At 48.8% G+C, this 19,883-nt stretch overlaps 2 protein-coding genes across 4 annotated transcripts in view; both read right to left on the reverse strand.

Annotated features, from left to right (window-relative positions):
- Nucleotides 1-114: 114 nt before the first annotated feature.
- Nucleotides 115-8,621, reverse strand: Ankrd2 (ankyrin repeat domain 2). Its single transcript, XM_027407313.2, has 9 exons — nt 8,520-8,621; nt 5,694-5,795; nt 5,388-5,546; nt 5,186-5,293; nt 3,155-3,253; nt 2,700-2,798; nt 1,368-1,466; nt 1,088-1,186; nt 115-353 (listed from the first exon to the last, which is right to left on the reverse strand). The coding sequence occupies exons 1-9, from the start codon at nt 8,604-8,606 to the stop codon at nt 183-185; spliced, it is 1,023 nt and encodes a 340-aa protein (XP_027263114.1). The 5' UTR covers nt 8,607-8,621; the 3' UTR covers nt 115-182.
- A 1,280-nt stretch (nt 8,622-9,901) lies between these two features.
- Nucleotides 9,902-19,883, reverse strand: part of Ubtd1 (ubiquitin domain containing 1) — a 55,344-nt gene continuing 45,362 nt past the window's right edge. For 2 of the 3 annotated variants that reach the window (XM_027407314.2, XM_027407315.2), the window contains exons 2-3: nt 12,213-12,440; nt 9,902-11,003 (exon numbers count right to left, since the gene is read on the reverse strand). In XM_027407314.2, coding sequence (XP_027263115.1) covers nt 10,618-11,003; nt 12,213-12,440 — 614 coding nt within the window. In that variant the 3' untranslated portion in view covers nt 9,902-10,617. Of the gene's footprint in view, nt 11,004-12,212; nt 12,441-15,959; nt 16,012-19,883 lie in introns of those variants that run through there. The other variant, XM_027407316.1, reaches the window with a different exon arrangement.

Consider the following 19,883-nt stretch of genomic DNA (forward strand, 5'->3'; position numbering starts at 1 on the left):
CTTAACTCTGGAGTCAAGGGACTCCACATTCCCCTTGTTCCCAAGTTCACACCCAGTCTTCGTTCCTACATGAGCACAAATGGACCCAAACACCACAAATAGCAAAGACGGCACTTTATTGTGTTGAGTCTGTGGGTGTTCCTGCCAGACTGGCTGCAGGCAGCTCATCTCATAGCAGAGGACTACTGCCCAGTTGGGGTAGCTATTTCCTGGGCTGGTACAGGCTGGGGGGTCTCACGCCCACTCCCAGGCCTCTCCAGTCCGTTCTGTTCAGATTCTGTTTCAGGATGCTCCAGGGCATGCCGGGTGTCTGCTTGCCATAGTTGGACCAGATCTGTGGGGGTCTTTCCTGCCTGGAAAAAAAAAATGAAGAAGACTATTCAGGCTTCAACAGCTCACCAGAAACTGCTCTTGACTACATTGGTGGTTCTCAACTGGAGGCAAATGCACAGGGGCAAAGACATCCTGCATTTCACAACCAGAGGTTGTGGGTGCTACTGGTATCTAGTGGGCAGAGGCCTGGGATGCTGCATAACCCTCCTACAATGCACAGGAAAGTCCCTCCATTGTGAATTGCATGGCACCAATGCCTGCAGTGCTGAGGCTTTGACCATCTACAGCCTCTCCGCAGCTCCTTGCTCTCCCCAGTGTCTCTTAGCCCTTCTTGTGCCAGAAGAACCTTTCCATGCCCCTCTTGTGATTGTTCTGTGGCCTAAAAGATAGGCTTGGATTTTCGGAAAGCCTGAGGCCCGCTGCGTGATGCGCTACAACAGTCACACCAGCCAAGGACTTGGATTCTCTTCCATCTGGACCTTCAGGATTGGGCCTGAACACTGGGATCCCCTTTGCCATATGTGGGGGCCTTGGCAAAGTCCTGTCACTACCTCTCCTACTGTTTCTCTGAACTTGTGGTCTGGACCTTGACAGAGAGATCTGGGAAGGTGGGCGATTAGGGTGGCATGGCCAAGAGCCAATGACATGTGTACCTCAGCTGGGGCTGCCCCATTGCCTCTACAGACCGTCCACTATATAGCCACTGCTTTACGTGCTCATCCTCCCACCAAGCAAGCCGGAGAAATGAACTCACCAGGTTCTTAGCCATCATATCAGCCCCATGTAAGAGCAGCAGTTTGATGATTTTGTAGCGGTTGAGTCTCACAGCGTCATGTAGGGCACTGTCCCCTTCCTAGAGTTGGGGTAGCACACAGCATGACCAGTAGGGTCAGTGGGTGAGTAGGGTTATAAGAGATGGGCATTGCTCAGAAGCTGCAGCCCTAGGGTCTTGTTGGGAAGGACTACTCACCCATGGCAGCCTGGGATCTGCCCTTACACCCATGTGCTGAGGAGGGGAAGAAGTAAACACTCACCCTGTCTTTGGCATTGATATCCAAGCCCAGGGAAAGAAAGTGTTCCACAATCTCCACGTGTCCGGTACGAACAGCTACATGCAGGGGAGTGCTCAGGAGCTAGGTGGGGAGGAAGCCAGACAGTTGGCACATGGGGCCTGGAATATGTGTTCTGGGGTGGGGGAGCTATCTTATCTCTAGCATATTCCTACTTCCAAGTCTAAGCGCCAAGGCCAGAGCCTTGGACAGGAGACAATGGTCAGCATGCTGCTATCCTTCCTAGCGGTCTAATTATACAGCTCTAAGTGTTGCCTCCTCTGGCTACCCTGTTGTAGTTCCCCTCTGGCCTAGCAGTGAGCTACTACTGTCCACCCCTCTACGCTTTTTAAAAAGATAGGGCCTCACTGTGTAGCTCAGGTAGCTACAAACTCTCAATTCTCCTGCCTCTGTCTCCCAAGAGGTGAGATTACAGAGGGCACTGCTATGCCTAGGTTCTTTTTTAATTAATTGGGATGCTGAAGATTGAGCACATGCTAAGCAAGGATGCTACTACTGAGTCACCCTCCCAGCCCAGTTTTTAAAAATAATTTTTTTCTTTTCTTTCTTTTTTTTTCTTTTCTGGAGACAGGGTTTCTCTGTGTAGTTTTGGAGCCTATCCTGGCACTCGCTCTGGAGACCAGGCTGGCTCGAACTCACAGAGATCCGCCTGCCTCTGCCTCTCGAGTGCTGGGATTAAAGGCGTGCAACACCAATGCCCAGCTAAAATAATTTCTTTAATGAGACAAAAATCTCACTGTGTAGACCAGGCTGGCCTTGAACTTAGAAATCCTGCTGTCTCTGCTTCCTGAGTACTGGAATTAAAAGAGTGCACTACCATGCCCAACTTCTTTTTAATAATCATATCAGATGCCAGTAATTGAGAGATGGCTGTGATAGATATTGAAAAAGCCTCATATGTTAAAAAGTAATTCATTTACAAACATTCCCCTCCTAATCTATCTAAGAACCCACAAGTTTTATAGCGGAAGAACAGTGTCTCAGAGGTCAAGGTTGCATGTAAAGAAACAGATGGATAGAAGGATGATAGATTAATAAGTAAATGAATAAATTGACGGGTGGGCAGGTAGATGATGAAGAATGGCATGGACATACAAATCCTACAACTTCCCAGTGGACCACACCTCCACGCGAGTAGGTCTGTTGTCCTTCCCTCCTCTCAGCACTGCTCCACAGCCACTCTCGAAAGCAGGCCAGCCCACTACTTACCTACCACTTGAGCTTACTTGCCCACTGCTGTGCCTTTCCCTCCCTGCAGCACCCGAACGTGCACTGCACCAAGCACCACAGCTTCACCTTGTCTCTCACATTGGTATTGGCTCCTTGGCTTTGCAGGAGTTTCACCACCTCCAGGTGTCCTCCGCGGCAGGCCCAGTGCATGGCTGTGCAGTCCAGCTAGAAGGGATGGATGGCACTTAATGGCAGAACTGTAGGGAAGAAAGTTCTCTGGGGAAAGGATTGAAGCCAAGAAGGTGAAGGACAAAGAAAGAAAGAAACAAAGGAAGAAACAAAGAAAGGAAGGAAGGACGGAAGCAAGCAACCGGGAGTAGGACAGACAACCCAGGCCCAACTAGTCCAAGTGAGAGCCACAGTGGCAACTCAGGGGGGAGATCGGGCTTACCCAGTGTCACAGAACACACAGAGGTAGGGCCTGCCCCTACTGGCAGCCTACTGGCACAGATTTGACAGAAGTAGAATTCTATTGATACTAGATCCACTTCTTACCTCCCACCCGGTACCTGCCCTCTCACCCGATCCTGGAAGTCCACGGTGGCCCCATTCTCCAGAAGTTTCTGCAATATCTCCATGTGACCCTCCAGGGAGGCTCGATGCAGTGCTGTCCGACGGAACTGCCCCCAGAGAGACTGTTAGGCCTGAGTGCCAGGCCTGAGCCTTTATCCCATCAAACTGAGATCTTGGCCTTGCCAAAATTTGGTGCCCATGTGCTCTGTGTTCAGCCAGATTTTACTCAGATTGGCCTTGGAGCCCTGCCCCAGTGCTCCAGCCTCTTCACTCTTCCTCAGGCAGCCAGCCATGCCTTCATACAGCTGGCTCCTCTGCTGGGCATAGCTTTTCTGCCCTCACATGCTGTGATGCTTGGTGATGATTTACAGCTCATGTGCCATGATTTCATTGAGACCTCTATGCCAAGCTGCACCCAGGTGATTCCTGAGTAAAAGGGAGCATTGACGGGCTGAACTCTATTTCCCCTAGTGCTAGGCAGGGCCCAGATGTGCAGGTCACACCTGATTTCAAGGAAGGAACAAACTTTCCTCTCTCAAGGCCACTTTCTGCTTTGGATTCAGGGAACCGTGGTGCCATTATGCAAGTCTTTCTTTTTTTAATTTTATTTATTTGTTATGTATACATTATTTCTGCCTGAACACCAGAAGACATCAGATCTCATTATAGATGGTTGTGAGCCACCATGTGGGTACTGGGACTTGAACACAGGACCTCTGGAAGAATAGCCAATGCTCTTAACCTCTGAGCCATCTCTCCAGCCCCTATGCAAGTCTTTCTACAAGCTAATAATCTGGTTATGGGCAGTCTTTCATAGCCTTCCTCTCGTTTTTCCTTGTTTTGTACTCTTAGTTTACAGGAAATGGGAGAAAAAAAATTAAGACCCTGGAGGCAAAAGAATTGAAAAGTTGTAATCTAGTATAACGCAGAGCAGGCCCAAGAGTGGGTGGCCATTGGCAGGCTTGGTCCCATGTGAGAGGTGAGAGCAAGGAACATCTTAAATTGCCAAGAGGCAATTTCAGAGGAAAAAGTACCACAGGTGACAGGAAAATTTAAAAAACAGATGGTGGTCATAGTCGCACAACACTGTGGTATTATTAGTGCCACTCTGAATCAGCATGACATATTTCATCTTATATAAAAATAGGGGCTCAGATGAGACTCAGTGGTAGAGCACTTGCCTAGCATACACAATGCCCTGGCACTGCAAATAACATTAACGATATTAATAAATAATGGTACATGGCTTTAATCCCAGAACACAGAGGCAGAGAGGCAGGCATATCTCTGTGAGTTCAAGGACAGCCTGGTCTACATGGTGAGTTCCAGGAGAGCCAGAGCTCCACAGTGAGACCTTGTGTCAAGATAAATAAATATAATTGTAAAAAGACGAATGAGAAAGAAAGAAAGAACCCTATCTCAGCACACGCTTTATAATCTTTTCTCCCACTCAATGCATTTTGGTCCATTTGATCATACACAATGGGAAGGCAGTAGGTTATGGTCACTGTAGCAGAGTCTGAGTCTTGGAGAGGGAACAGCCCAGTCACAGGTTCCACAACTAGGGAGTGAAGACAGGATTTTGGCTCAAATCCTGAGCCTGAACTCTGTCATCATCATCTTCTTCTTTTTTTTTTTTTCCCCCCGAGACAAGGGTTTCTCTGTATTGGAGGCTGTCCTGGAACTCTGTAGACCAGACTGGCCTCGAACTCACAGAGATCCACCTGCCTCTGCCTCCTGAGCCCTGGGATTAAAGGTGTGCGCCACCAACGCCCCGGCTGAGCCAGAGGCTCTTAATTGGATCCTATTCCTTCATCTCCCATACAGAAACACGTGTGACATTTGTTATGGATGTGGTCTCAGCTGGGGAAAAATCTGAAAAGGATTTTGCGAAGTTGTGGAGTGAGGAAGGAAGCATCCACCCTAAGAACATCCGTGAGTGTTCTCAAAGAAGCCCTGAAAGGGAGTCGACCCAGGACCTGACCCGGTTAGGGTGGTGGACCTAAAGGGGAGGCAGGTTCACGGGAGGGGGCTGTCACCTCATCACAGGTGTCCGCTGAACCTCCGTCTGCTAGATACTTGTCAATGACTTTCATTTTTCCCTCCACTGCGGCTTTCAGGAATGTCTCCTCGTCCACAGGGCCGGTCTGCAGCAAGAGCATCCACTCGGAGAGAATAGTAGGGAGCTTCGGGGCTTCCCAGGCTCCCCCTGCCCACATTTATCCTTCCCAGGACCCTTACGATTTCCTCCGGCTCTGGAGGTGGCTCCTGGGCCGCAGCCAGTGCATCTCGCTTCTTCTGCTTGCGTTTTTTCCTCAGTTCTATGAGGTTCTGGATCCCACCCACATCAATGATCTCGCGCCGCAGGTCCAGGGATGTCTTGCGCACGCGCTCTTGGCCCTGCATGGAGATGGCTCATCACCTCCACACTGAGGCAAAGGGTGTGAGGAACTGGGATAATATACGAGCTGAGCTGGCAGCCGGATGAGGTGGGTCGGGAGTCTAGCTGCCCTGTCACTCTGCCCCGTCACCGGTTGCCCCACTTACCTTAACCTTTTGTAAAGCAGGACTCTGCATTCCCAGGCGCTTCTCTTCTTCTAGTACCAGCGTGTCCATGGACAGCTTCCCAGGAGCGGCTTTTTTAAGTTTCTGGGAAGTCGTTGGAAGCTTAAGATTATTTGGTGACAGCTATTGGTGTGGTTCTCAGCCAAGTGGAAGGTTATGAGAATTTTTTCAGGGTGTTGTAGTTCACACCTACAATTACAGCACTCAGGACAGGAGAATACTGCACTGGAGGACCAATCTGGTCTACAAAGTGAGCTCAGGCCACCTGGGGCTACATAATGAGACCCTGTCAGAAACCCAAAACAACAAAAATCACCACAACAAATTCTAGTGTATGTAAGTCTTTTGTATAAAATGATGTCATGCCTTTAATCCCAGCACTCGGGAGGCAGAGGCAGGCTGATATCTGTGAGTTCAAGACCAGCCTGGTCTCCAGAGCAAGTGCCAGGATAGGCTCCAAAGCTACACAGAGAAACCCTGTCTCGAAAAAAAAAAAAAAAAAAAAAAAAGATGTCATATTTCTTTATAACCTTCACATAGTCTTGTACACATTTTCTTTTTCTTTTTGAGACATGGTTTCTCTGTGTAGGTAGCCCTGATTGTCCAGGAACTCATTCTGTAGACCACTGCCTGGCATTAGGTTTTATTTCTGATGCCTCCCATTACTTTATGTATTTTTTGTAGTACTGAGAATGAAACTAGGGCTTCACTCATCAGTCCAGTGCTCTACCAACTGAGCCACATCCCTCCCCAGTGTTCGTTTTGAAGGTCTCCTTGACTGCCTTTCTTGCCAGGTTTATATGATTCTATGATTTGGGGTCTCTCTGTGCTGGTCCCACCTGAAACAATGCATCTTCTTCTGGGAAAAGAGACATGACCTCGGGCTAAAACTGCTGCTGCTTGTGGGACCCTGGCTTGCTGCCTGAGGAAGCATCCAGAGGGAGGACTTTTGGCTTAATCACCTGCCATCTCCAGCATCCACTGTGACAGGGCCTGGCATGGAGTGGTTGCTCTCCTAGTGCTTGTTAAATGAACGGACTATGGATGAGTGAATGAGTGATGGCATACAGACTCAGCATCTCTGACATCCTGTAGCTCTGGGTAAGGATGGCCTTACCTGGTAAGCTGAGACCTGAGGCGGCCTCTGTGCCTCCTGTTTCTACCAACGTGAGGAGGAGCCACAGGCTGCTGGAGGCCCCCTGTGAGGCAGGAGGGATTATTTATGGATTCTAGAGCCACCCATTTCTTGTTCAGACTCCCCTTTGGATTTGTGTTTGTGGGCTGGCAGAGTCTGCACTCAATGAACGTTCGTGAAATTGGATCCAGGTTTGTGAATCAAAACGAAATTCCCACCTGATTCTACAGACCACACTTCCTTCAGATTTAGAGAGACTGGCTGTGAAGAGCTCAGCCAGAGGCTGTCATGCAGAGGAGCTGAGTGAGAAGGCTGGCTCTGTGGCTATATTTGTTGGGTGAATGAATTGGAAGAGGACCATTCTGTGTCCCCTTGTAGAAGGTTCCAGTGTATTGTGGCGGCACTCCAGAAATGACACAGCAGCATGACTCTCCTGCCCAGCAGCAACAGCCATGCTCACACGCTGGGGCGGTGGGGGTGGGGCTGGTAGAGATTCTTGGAGATCCAGGGATGCCCAGGTGCTGTCCATACTCCTCTTTGATACATCTGAGTCATCTCTTCTCTTAAATGACCGCTGCCTCTAAGCCGAGTTCCTGTAGCTGCCCCCCATCCACCCACTGCAAAACATTTTTAGTGACATCAGAACTGTCTCTAATACAGGTCAGATGGCACAACTCTCCCCCACTCTGTAACATTTAGTGGCTCCCTATTGCCCACAGAACCTGGACTTCTCTAGTTTGTCCTTTGCCTCCTTTCCAACCTTCGCACTTACGACCACACATTCATCACCGCCATACATTCACATGGAGACTGGCTCCTGTTTTTTAGCCTGAGATACTCTCACCATATTCTGACTGCATTTAGCACTCCTAAAGGTCCAGCTCACATACCATCCTGCTCAGAACAGTCCCAGAGGGCTGGAATGGCAGCCACTGTGCTCCTCACAACCATCCATTTTCTATTTAACCATTTCTGCCCTCTGCTATCTTCTTAGTTATGATGCAAATAAGAAGTGTTGGTTAAAATTAATGCCCACCTTCCCCCTATGCATTGGACTCTGGGCTCTTTTGGGGGGAGAGGTGGGACAATCTCACCATGGAGTCCACCTCTAAATTATGGGTGTGTACCACCACACCTGGTTCAACTGTTTTAAATAGAATTTAGAGCAGGACAAGTCAGTACTATGGCCCCACTTACCTATCCAAGAGAAAATGCACCTGCTTCTGTAAGCACTGCCCACAGTCCTGGGTGAGTCCCAGAGGGCCTTCCCCATGTCCCTTCCCTACTCTTACCAGTTTCTTCTCCTGTAGCAACTAAACCATGGAGATGTTCCTGCCCTGGCATCCAGGGGACAGTATGGGTGTGTGTGTGTCTCAGGACCTTCCTGGCTTTCCCTGTACAGTCCAGTCTATCCCAAGTGAGTGGGCAGGGTCTTGGGAAGGACTGCCCACTCCAGATGCCTATTTGAGGGGCTGAAGCTCCATCTCTCACTACCCACAACCCCATCAGGAGCATCCTGGTATGGACATGGGCCTGGCTGAGCCCCAGGAAATACCTGTCTAGCATGTTGCCTGCACCCACATAGCAGCCAGTCTTTCCCTTCCCATGACAGCACAGATGGACTCCTTAGCCTGGACTCCTCCGTCCCCAACACCCTTCACCCTGGCTCCTACCTCAGTTTCTTCCTCCTGGGCAAGCCGCTGCTCGATGAGCTCTGTGGCTCTCTGCACTGCCTCAGGACCCTCCATGGTGCCCTCCATGACTGCCTCAGCAAGCCGCAGGGTATAGGGTCTTTATAGGCCAGAGTACCCACCCCGCCCACTGGGTGCCTTTGTCATGAGCTCACTGGCTCAATTCTCCACCTGCCTCCCCCACCTGTCACCTTCACCTCGGACAGCCTCAGGGAGCATGGGAAACCACTGTCCAGGCCAGGGAAGTTGCCCCTCCCCTAACCTCTGGCTTACCAGAGCCAGAAGGCACAGCGCCCCAAGAGGACAGTTGCAGGAAGGGGTCCAGTGTATCCTCGGTACTGGAAACCGGCTACTTAACTAGGGTGAATAATAAAGGACTGACATGCTGCCACTGGCCTGGATGGCAGTGCCACCTGCTGGAAACCAAGAAATCGGTCCAGCTAGTGCCAGACATGGGGTCTGAAAAACTAAATATAGGCCCTATGTGTTTCTAGGGGCTTTGGGGATCTTCTCCAGGCAGGAGCTGGAGCAGCTGCTGCCCTCTGGTGGCAGCACACCCTAGTGAAGCGTGGCTACACTGAATGGCATGTCCATTAGCCATAACCAGACCCTGTCCATCTGTTTGCCTCCTCTTCCCAGGACCCTCAGCACAACTTAACAGTGTTGCTTTATGAGTCTCGGGAAGCCAGAGTGCAGATCCAAGGCCAGCTGACAAGGAGTACTAGGCAATGCCAAGCTGGCCACACTCTGGGAGATCAAAGGTGTACTTGGAGGGAAGGCAGACCTGCACTCACTGAGCTCCACATCTGGGACTCCCAGGCTGGAGCCCTGGGTCACTGTGACCCAGGTTTAACCTGCCAGGAGACTGCAGGTGGCCCAGCTCTACACTTCCATAACTTCAAGTGATACCCCTGGTGACACCTTATCTGAGATCCCCTTCTGGTGATGGGCACAGTTCCCCAGAAGAAACACAAGGAACTGACCCCTCCCTTTGGTTTCTGGCTCACACATTTCTGAAAGTTTTGCTCTGACACTACATGGGTGCTGCATCCCCACCATCTCCGAGCTGGCCCTGTAGGGCAGCAGGCACGAGGCCCTGATGCTTGCTTTCTGTGGGCGGTCCTTCACTCTACACGTGCACCTCCCTCTTAGCCGGCCCAGCACTGCTGCAGGACGCAGGGCAGAGGGGACCGTCTCCACTTTAAAGAAAAGCAAAAGTCCCTTGGGAACACAGAGGGGTTGGAAGAGATTAGGGCCCAGTAGAGGAGTAGCTCATGTTGGATGCTCTACTGTGCCCATCTGTTCCTGAGCCAGCAGGAGCTCTGGGCTCCACCATGCTGTGGACCACAAGTTAAGGGCTAGGCAAGAGAGGAGCAAAAGGCTTTATTGATAAAATACAGATGTGTCTGTACACAGGGCCCTACTGGGGCCATGACCAGGCTACAGAACCCACCCTGCCTGGGTTACAGTTGGGGATGGCCCTGTGCAGACCCCTGCCATAAAGCCTGGCTATCTGGCCCCCTGCCTCATCTCTGCTGATTGTGCTGGGTGCAGGGAGAGGCAGGGAGGCTCACCTCAAGCTCTCCAAGCCCTGGGGCTCACTGGTGATTCCCTCCCCTCCAGGGGACTGGCACTTTGCCCAGGGCAGAGTCATGGTGAGGGATGGTGGTGGGGGGGGGACAGCAATTGCTTCCAACCCTGAGCAGAAAACTGGAGTGAGCACAGTGGTGGTGGCGCCAGATGACAGATCTGGGTTCCAGGGTCTGCAGGCCTGCCCCCGTGGCTCCAACCTGTGGTGGAGAGTGCTAGGTGCCTTTTCTCCAACAAGGCTGGCAAGGCCCGTGTGTGACTGGCAAGCAGCACTGCCCCCTGGGTGCCAGGCACTGGTGGATCCAGTGCCCTGGAAGGCAAGTCCCTTCATAGTTCACTGAGAGCCATACAGCAGGGTGGCAGGACGCACCCCTGAAGAATACAACAGCACTGGAAGGCAGCGACAGGCAGGGGGCCTTCTGCTCCAGGCCTAGGCCCCACAGCCTGCAGGAGGCCTCCATGGCCTCTCTTCCCAGGAGTCAGCTGCCTGTCAGTCCTGGGGTGGTGGGGGCTGGTTGATGATGACCTGGATGACAAAGTCTTTTTGAATCTTGGTTTCCTGGAGCCGTGTGCGGTCTGTAAGCAGCTTCCCAGAGAAGAACCATCTCTGCCAGGATGGCTCGATGCCCTCCTGGCTGTGCAGCTGCCTCTTGAGCTGCCCCACTGTGTCGGGCAGGCTGGCACTGAGCCTCACGTCCTTGCCTGTGGAGAGGCGCACTTTCAGTGGGAATTCTCGGCGCACACTAGGGGTGGGCTCAGGGGGCTCCAGGCTCTCCTCCTCTGTGTGCTCCAGCAGCAGGTTCACAGGTGGTGACAGGCAATAGATGGGCAGTTGGTAGCGATTGCCCAGCTCATCATAGCATTCACAGAGGGTTCCTGTGGGAAAGGCAGAGCAATCAGTGTGGTTCGGGGACCTGCTACCATGCACTGAATACCAGGTCCCCCAAATTCTTAGGCTGAAGCATATTTGGAAGTAGTAAGGTTATATGAGTAAATGATAATGTTGGGATAATCGGATGGGATCAGTTTTCTTACAAGGAAAGGCTCCATAGAACTCTCCCCATCCTCCCCCACCCCACTCCCTGCCTGCCTGCCATGACAAAACAGCAAAGAGGTGAGAACCCTCACCAGAACTAAACAGCTGACACTTTGTCCTTGGACTTTCCAGCTTCTAGAATTGTGAGAAAGATTTTTAGTTTAAGGAACCTATCTGTGGTACTTTGTTACAGCAGTCTAAGCAGATTAACTCACTCACTAAGCTAGCTCACAGTCCCCAGTCTTACCCCATAGACTGACTGGACTCTCTGGGATATCTTGAACACGGGGTTGGCTCAATCAGCCATGGCATGCTACTTTCTATTTGTTTACTCAACATTTCGGCTAGGTGCTGGACTGAGCCCCAATTTCCTTACTGGTATAATGCAATGCAAGTAGGAATGCATTTACAGAGTCTTGAACACCCCTTATGTGCTGGTACTGGACTAGGTAATATTATGTACATCCCAGACTCAGGCTTGAATGTGAGACATGCCCTGCTCAGGGCCACACAGCTAGGAAAGGTTACAAGCTGGAAAAGGAACAGTCAAGACCTAGGTCCGTGACTGGAGTTCTACTATTGCTTTCCTTTTACAGCCTAATGAAAGTGCTGGGAATTGAAATGAGACAGTGCAGCAGAAGGCTCCAGATCAGTACCTCAAATGCTCTGAGACCCTAAGAACCTCCTGTAGCCTGTAGGTTTTATTGATGACTTTCTGTCTTCTCATTAGGCAGAGGGTCCTGTTCATCCTTCTCTCCCTCCCTCCCCCCCCCACAGTCTCAGACTGGCCTTGAACTTGAACCTCAGATCGCCCTATGTCTACCTCCTATGTTCTGGGATGTGCTACCATGCCTGGTTTCGTGTCTTGTTTCTTTGTTCATGCCAGAAAGAGTTGTTTAAATGAATAAGACAGCCACATATATATATGCATATTCTCCATGACAACCAGCTAAACTACTGACACGTGGTATCTTTCCTCCACCTCTGTGCTAATGAACCCCGACACCCCCAGTCCCTGCAAGGATAGAGTATGGGCCCTGCCTGCTTACCATGAGGCAAGGTGATGCTGGCTCCATCCAGGATGGCCTGAGCCAGCTCATGGTCGTTAGCTTCAGCCGCATAGGCAGCAGCCTTGAGGGCATCCCAGATCTCCTTGCGGCCCTCAAAGGCAGGCGCTGTGTCCCAGAACTCATCTCGCTTGCTCCGCAACTGCCCGTCAGTCATGGGGTAGTCACTTTTCCACTTGAGCCGCTCCTTCTTCAAGGGCTCATTTCGTCCTGGGCAAGAAGATGCAGAGGCTGAGCATCTCTGAAGCCACTTAAGCTGTAATTTGCCCTCTCTCTGACCAGGCCTATCAGGCACTTTACTGCACTGCTTCCTACATATTTAGGGCACTGGGACACTCTCCTAATAGCAAGGACAAGTCTGGAAACCCAAGTTAGGGATATGAAATAAATTTTTCAGCCAATTATGTTCTTGTCTCTTATTTATTATTTTTATATGTGCATACCATGTGCATGCCTGATGCCCAAGGAAACCAGTAGAGACTGTTGAATCTCCTGGAACTGGAGTTATGGATGGCTATGAGCTGCCACGTGGGAGCTGGAACTGATTCTGGGTCCTCTGTTAGAGCAGCAAGTACTCTTAACCACTGAGCCATCTCTCTACTGCTTGAGCAAAGCATGTTCTATGGATGTACGGTACCTCATCTTACAATGTACCTCTAAATCCATTGTAAATTGAAAATATTCTGACAGAAAGACACACACAGACTATAATCTACAGACTATTACAGACACAGTTCAGTCTGAGTGTCAGCTGCTACCACAGTGGTGGGAACAGTGCCACCCAGTATGGGGAGGTGTAGATTGGACACTGCTAGCACCGGAAAAGATTAAAACTAAAAGCTGAGGTGTGCTTTCTACTGAGTGTTGGTCACTTCTACATCTTCTAAAATCAAACGATCTTGGGCTAATGAGGGCTATGTGAGTAAAGGCCTGCCTCTGCCTCCCAAGTGCTGGGATTAAAGGTGCCCCCCCCAACGCCTGGCGTTAGTGGACATTTTTAAATTATTTATTTTAAAACAATCTTTTCTCATTTTACATTATCAATCTCAGTCCTGCTCCCATCTTCACCCACTCCATCCCCCAGCCACTCCTCAGAGAGGGTAAAGCGTCCCATGGGGAATCAATGAAGCTTGGTATAATACTTTGAGGCAGGACCAAGGCCTCCCCGCTATATATAGGCTAAGCATGGTATCCCTCCAAAGAGAATGGGCTGTTATTGTACATTTTTATCTTGCTCTTTGATTATAAAGAAGTATATGGGGGCTGGAGAGATGGCTCAGTGTTAAAGAGCATGGACTACTCTTCTGGAGGACTTGGGTTCAATTCCCAGCACCTACATGGCAGCTCACTACTGTCTGTAATTCCAGTTTCAAGGGACCCAACACCCATGGTAAAAAAAAAAAAAATCAATGCTCATAAAATAAAAAAAGTATATATTTATCATACATGAAAGAAATCCAGAAACAATACATATACGTAAAAATAACAAAATAAGACAGCAAGACGGGTGGGTTAACAAGGGAAGCACAACTGTATTCCTCTAGCTGTGTCCCCTGATGGCCAGGGTGCCCTTTGTGGCTGAACACCTCTGAAGCTGAACATCAGAAACTATGGTGTTCCCAGGTGACACACTTGGGCACTAATGACAGGTCTGCACCATCAAAGCAGCCCAGCTGCTTTATAAAACACTGAATTGTGATTATGGCCCCCCTTTAAGCTTTTAAAGAGGATCGTGGGAAGAATTACCTTTCTACAAGATCCAGCCCTCGGGATTTGTAGGGAAAAAAGGTCACTGTATGCCCATGAATATGATACCAACCTTATAAATAGCTAAAACAATACCTTAAAAGTCCACAAAGCAGAACCCAATAGGCTGTCATTGGTCCCCTTTACCTTTTTGCTATAAATAAACTTTAAACCAAGGAGAAACCCAGCAACACCAAACATTTACAGCCAAGTATGCCAGAACACAGGTAAGCTCTTGGGACTCGGATGGATCCATCCATCCATCCATCCATCCATCCATCCATCCATCTATCCATCGATCCATCGATCCATCCATGCTCCCTCCCTCCCTTTCTCCCTTCCTTCCTTCCTCCCTCCCTCCCTCCTTAAAAACTAGCTTTCTGCATGCTAGGCAAGCATTCTGCCACAGAGCTACAGCTCAAAACAACCCAACAGATGGGAAAAACAAAAGTCTGTCATTTGTCAAAAGCCAAAGAGATACTAAATGCATGACTTTGACTCCAACCACTGTACTATACTGTCATTGGGAGGAAATTATAGAGAACCCCATCATTCAAAAGGAACGGATGTCTGGGCAGTGGTGGTACATGACTTTAATCCCAGCACTAGGGAGGCAGAGACAAACAGAGCTGAGTCAAAGCCAGCCTGGGCTACATGGGAAAACCCTATTCTCTCTCTCTCTCTCTCTCTCTCTCTCTCTCTCTCTCTCTCTCTCTCTCTCTCTCTCTCTCTCTCTCTCTCTCTCTCTAAAGCAAAACAAAAAAGGAATGACTGTTACCAAGCCAGGCAGGGCTATGCTCACCCAGGGCTCATGGTCATCTTTGCCTACATAGCAAGTTCAAGGTCAGATTGAGTTTTTGTTTATTTTTGCCTCAAAAACAAACAAACAAATAGTCTGTTCACTTACTTGTTTCTCCTGAGTACTCTGCACTAGGGTCATGCCATTAAATATACTTCTTTAAACTCCTTTCTCCCAGAAAGGAGTTATGATATTTTCATGCCAATATACAGTTTCAACTTTCCTTTTACTCCCTTTTATATTGCTGTCAACTTTCCACATGCCTAAAAATGATGAACAATTTGAGGCTGGAGAGCTGGCTCAGCAGTTAAGAGGGAAGGGAGCACCTTGTCCTAAGTACTGCCATTTTGACTTCAGACTCCATTTTACCTCTAGAGAGAAACAAAGTTCAGGTTCCCAAGCCTCAGAAGAGCTGGGAACCTTCCGATGGCTGACCAACCTCCTCCTTAGACAACAGAAATAGTCTGTTATGCTCCTTGGTCCTCTAAAACATTATGGCTGTTCGTAACAACAGAAAGAACAAATGAATCTGATTGGCTGGACTGAAAAGCTTATATTCTGTATCTGTTGACAATGATGAACACACAAGGAAAGTCCCTACTGTCTGAATCCTGATTGGTGGAAAATTGTAACTGTGACAGGTATTTGTGGTTTTTGTGCTTATAAACTCATTTCTGCTCCTGCTCAGGGCTGCCAGGAGCAACAAGGCTCCTGAGTCCTTGTCCTGCAGCCCTGATCCATCAGTGACCCCCTTATGTGGTGATTTATTAAAGACCCATAAGTGTCGTCTCACAACCGACAAGGTGTAACAAAGAGCACTAGCTGCACTTCCAGAGGACCCTGTTTGCGTCCCGGATCCCACATGTCAACACACTACTGTCTATAACTCGAGATCCAGGAAACCTAATGTCCTCTTCTGTTCTCCACAGGTACCAGGCATACATTCGTGCACAGACTTACATGTAGGCAAACACTCAAACACATGAAATTACTAACAACTTATTACTCTACCTCATAGTTATAATGGTCATTTTCTTTTCTTTTTGTAGTGCTAGAATTGAGCCCAGGCTCTTGTACATATACATAATTCATCTATTTTTGAGGTGCATGATTAACTAATAGCCAACCAGTTCCTACAGCATCTGAAGAAAGTTATTTCTGTTAAGCGTCATTTTTCTTGTTACCTGGTTCCAAATGATTTCTAAGACAACTCCAGACCATGGTCAAGACTGACGGCAGAGGCTTCTGTCTCTCAAAGGCATCTGGAGGCTCTGATACCTCAAAGCTGAGAGCTGAGAACTCACAGGAGCTAAGTGAAGCACTAAAATTCACTTTAACTACACAGCATGTTAAAGGCCATCCTCACCTACATTGCAAGTTCAAGGCTGTGCTCTCGATAGGGTCACGCTATTAGCTGTGGCCAAGGCTGCACTGTTTGTTCCCATCGGCAGGGGCTAGTCAGTGCAAGAGCATGCTACTCACTGACCACCACTGAAGCTTCTCACTTATGTGCACTATCCCATTCCAGTCTTGCAGCCTTAGGCAGTAGGTGGTACCAGGATGTGATTTCACAGGTGACAGGGCAGATGCAGAGGGATTAAATGGTCTGCCTGAGGCTAGAGTGAGAGGTTTTACTAAATCCTGTGGCTTGCACTCCAAAACACACAGTTCCCTGTGTGTGAGCAGAAAAATGTGGCCAACATGCAATAGAAAGTGTTCCTGGGAAACACAAATTCTCTTTGGAAGAAAACAACTTCAAACCAGGCCTTGAATATACCCAACAGAGGCCGATGTAGTGGCACCCAGCACTTGGGAGGAAGAGGCTGGCAGATCTTTTGAGTTCAAGGCCAGTCTGGTCTACAGAGTTCCAGGACAGTTGAAGCTACCCAAGAAGTCCCTGGGGGTGGGGCAACAGAGCCAGGGTGGTGGCCCATGCCTACCATGGCCCAGTCCACAGAAAAGACGGAAGTAGGAGGATCCCAAGTTTGAGGTCAGCAAGTGTTACACAGTGAGCTTCATGTCAACCTAGGCTCTCGGAGAGACCTCTTCTCAAAACACACAACAAATCAAAACAAAACACAAAACACAAAACAAAAAACAAAACAAAAACAAAAACAAAAAACAAAACCAGATGCAATAAACACAGCAGTATGAGTCACAGGCAGCAGGCAGCGGGAGAATCAGGCTTACCAGTACTTCAGACTGGGATTTACAGCAGGCTACCAAATAGCAAAATTAAGAAGTAAGTGTCTTTAAAACACAGCCAAGGAAAGGGGAATATAAAGACCTCGTAGGATTTAAAAGAGCCATCCAGGACTTCTAGAGGTAAAAAAACAGCCACAAGCTGTTTGAGCTGGTAGAAAGGCACAATGGGAAGGAGGCAAACATGAAGGAAATTATCCAGGAGCTGGGGAATGGCTCAGTGGGTAAAGGTCTTTCCATGCAAGCACGACCACCTGAGTTTAGATGCTCAGCACCCATATAAATGTTGGGTCTAGAAGCCAGTCTCTGTAGCCCAGTGAGCTCCATGTCACTGAAATCCTGTTTTAAAGCAAGGTGGAGGGTGATAGACGACATCCCGCACTGGCCTTTGCACACATGTCATCTAGATGTCTATTCCCTAACCTGACCTATACGTTTAGTTCAATTCTAGTAAAATTGTTTTTTGAGCTTGAGGACAATTTTATTAGTGATGAAAAGGGAATTACCCTAGATCAGGCAAGATTTCAGGAAGAGAATGAAGGGGGGGGCATGCTGTCTGAGTTACCAGCATGGAGGCCCCCCACGTGGCAGCAGGCAGCAGCAAGGCAGGGCAGTCCAAAGTATCAGAAAAGGCACACTTAGCAGGGCATTGGTGGCGCACGCCTTTAATCCCAGCACTCGGGAGGCAGAGGCAGGCGGATCTCTGTGAGTTCGAGACCAGCCTGGTCTACAAGAGCTAGTTCCAGGACAGCCTCCAAAGCCACAGAGAAACCCTGTCTCGAAAAACCAAAAAAAAAAAAAAAAAAAAAAAAAAAAAAAAAAAAAAAAAAAGCATACTTAAGTTCTTGCCAGTTCCGAAAGAAAATGGAAAAGTGGCAATTTTCTGAGAACTTCATGGCAGCTCATAAGGACTGCTGTGAAATTTCTTTTTAAAAAGATTTATACTTAATTATGTGGCTATGTGTATGTCTCTGTGTATATATGTGAGTGCAGGTGCTTATGAAAAGTCCAGGAGAAGATGTTGGATTCCCCTGGAGCAGAAATTTTGGGTAGCCACGAGCTAACAGATGTGGGTACTGGGAACCCAACTCAGATCCTCTGAGAAAGCAGAATGTCTTTTAGCCACATAGCTACTTCTCCAGACCTCCAGTAAAGTTTTATTGCTGTTGTTTTGTTTTTCAAGACAGGTTTTCTCCCTGTAGACCCAGCTTTCCTGGAATTCACTCTGTAGACCAGGCTGGCCAGGAATTCAAGAGATCCATCTGCCTCAGTCTCAGAGTGCTGTGTTTAAAGGCGTGTGCCACCACCCCTGGCTCTCAATAAAGTTCTAAACTGGGAGTTTTCTCCAAGGAAATGGAAGGCTAATTCTAAAATTTTTATAGCATGGCTGGAGAAATGGCTCTGTGGGTAGGGGCACTTGCTCTACAAGCATGAAGACTTGAGTTCATGTAAAAAGACAGGTGCATAAGTAATTGACATAAGTCTGGTCCAGAACGGCACGGAGACAGGCAAACTACTGGGCTTTCTGGCCATCAGCTTAGTTCTACAGATCAATGAGAGGCCCTGTCCTAAGGGGAAAAGGTGGAGGGTGATAGCTGAACACCCAGCACCCTCCTTTGCTGGCCTCTGAGAATGGGCATGCACATTTATCACACATAAAACAGGAAAGGGTGGCAGAGGGAGGGAGGGAGGGAATATTTGTGTAGAAGAACAAGCTGCTTTTGCACAGGAATACAGTGGGATAGCCTGCACTCCCATTATCAAGGCACAGTGTAATTCTACAGTCATCACAACAGGACAAACAAATAGGCCAAAAGAATGAAAAACAGAGCCCAGAAATGGACCCAGGTGCACATACCACCTCGATTACAGCAAGAAAGAACATTGCTGATGGGAGACAGGGGTAGAAGGCAGGTTATTTGGTAATTGCATTGGGGTTACAGGTTTTCCATTATAGAAAAACAAAAGAGTCCCTATATCCTCTGCCAACCACAAAAGCTGAAACAAGGTCAATGGAAAGAAAGGAGACATCAAGGAAACAGGAGCACATTTTTGGGATGAACTTTGAAGGTGTTTCAGCCCTGAACAAGGAGGTAGCTCCCTTGTGATTCCTGGGCCCTTTGCTCTTGTTTCTTTGGGTCTTGGTGATTCTTCCTTGGTCAGAGGTAAATCAGTAGTGATTTATCAGGAGACACTGCTAGTAGCAGGGATGGCCTTGGGATCCCAGAGCACGTGCGTCTGCCCTCTGCTCAATGCTCTTTAGCTTCTTGAACCTTTCTGTGGTTTTCCTGCCTCCTTTGTTGCTACATGTCATTTCTTTCTGGTCTTTCTGTCTGCCGCTGCTGCTAGCTTGCACAGAGGTCAGGTTTGGCACATGGCAACTCCTAACCTGCTGGGGACTGAGAAAAAAGTGATACAACTGAGTGTCAGCACCACCTTTTGTCTTTTCTTTCCTTTTCTATAAGATAGGGTCTTGCTAGGTGTAGTGGTGCACACCTTTTGTCCCAGCACTTGGGAGGCTGGGAGGCAGAGGCAGAGGCAGGCAGACCTCAATGAGTTCGAGGCCAGCCTGGTCTGCAAAGCAAGTTCCATGCCAGGGCTATACAGAGAAACCCTGTCTCGAATTCCCCCACCCCTTCCCCCCAAAAAGGACAGGATCTCAGGCAGTCTAGGGTGGTCTTGAATTTGCAATGTAGATGAGAATCTGGGCCTTAACTCCTAACCCTAATCCTATTGTTCTAACCTCCCCATGCACAATTACAGGAATGTGTCCTCATGCTCAATAAGGACGACACAGGCCAAGCTTTCAATATTACCTCAGCTGTGCCTGACACGGAGGTTACTGAGTTGTGACCCTAAGGACATCTGAACCATAATTATGCACACATGCCTCTCTCCTGGGTACT

Source organism: Cricetulus griseus, chromosome 3 (genome assembly GCF_003668045.3).
Source record: "Cricetulus griseus strain 17A/GY chromosome 3, alternate assembly CriGri-PICRH-1.0, whole genome shotgun sequence".
Taxonomy (NCBI): Eukaryota; Metazoa; Chordata; class Mammalia; order Rodentia; family Cricetidae; genus Cricetulus; species Cricetulus griseus.

Excerpts from the sequence above, each read along its gene's own strand:
- Ankrd2 (XM_027407313.2), bottom strand. The coding sequence starts at position 8,606 with ATGGAGGGCACCATGGAGGGTCCTGAGGCAGTGCAGAGAGCCACAGAG. Across the intron at positions 5,547-5,693 it reads CTGCTTTACAAAAGGTTAAG|GGCCAAGAGCGCGTGCGCAA; the intron begins GTAAGTGGGGCA and ends ATCTCCATGCAG. Across the intron at positions 2,799-3,154 it reads CCGTGGACTTCCAGGATCGG|CTGGACTGCACAGCCATGCA; the intron begins GTGAGAGGGCAG and ends CATCCCTTCTAG.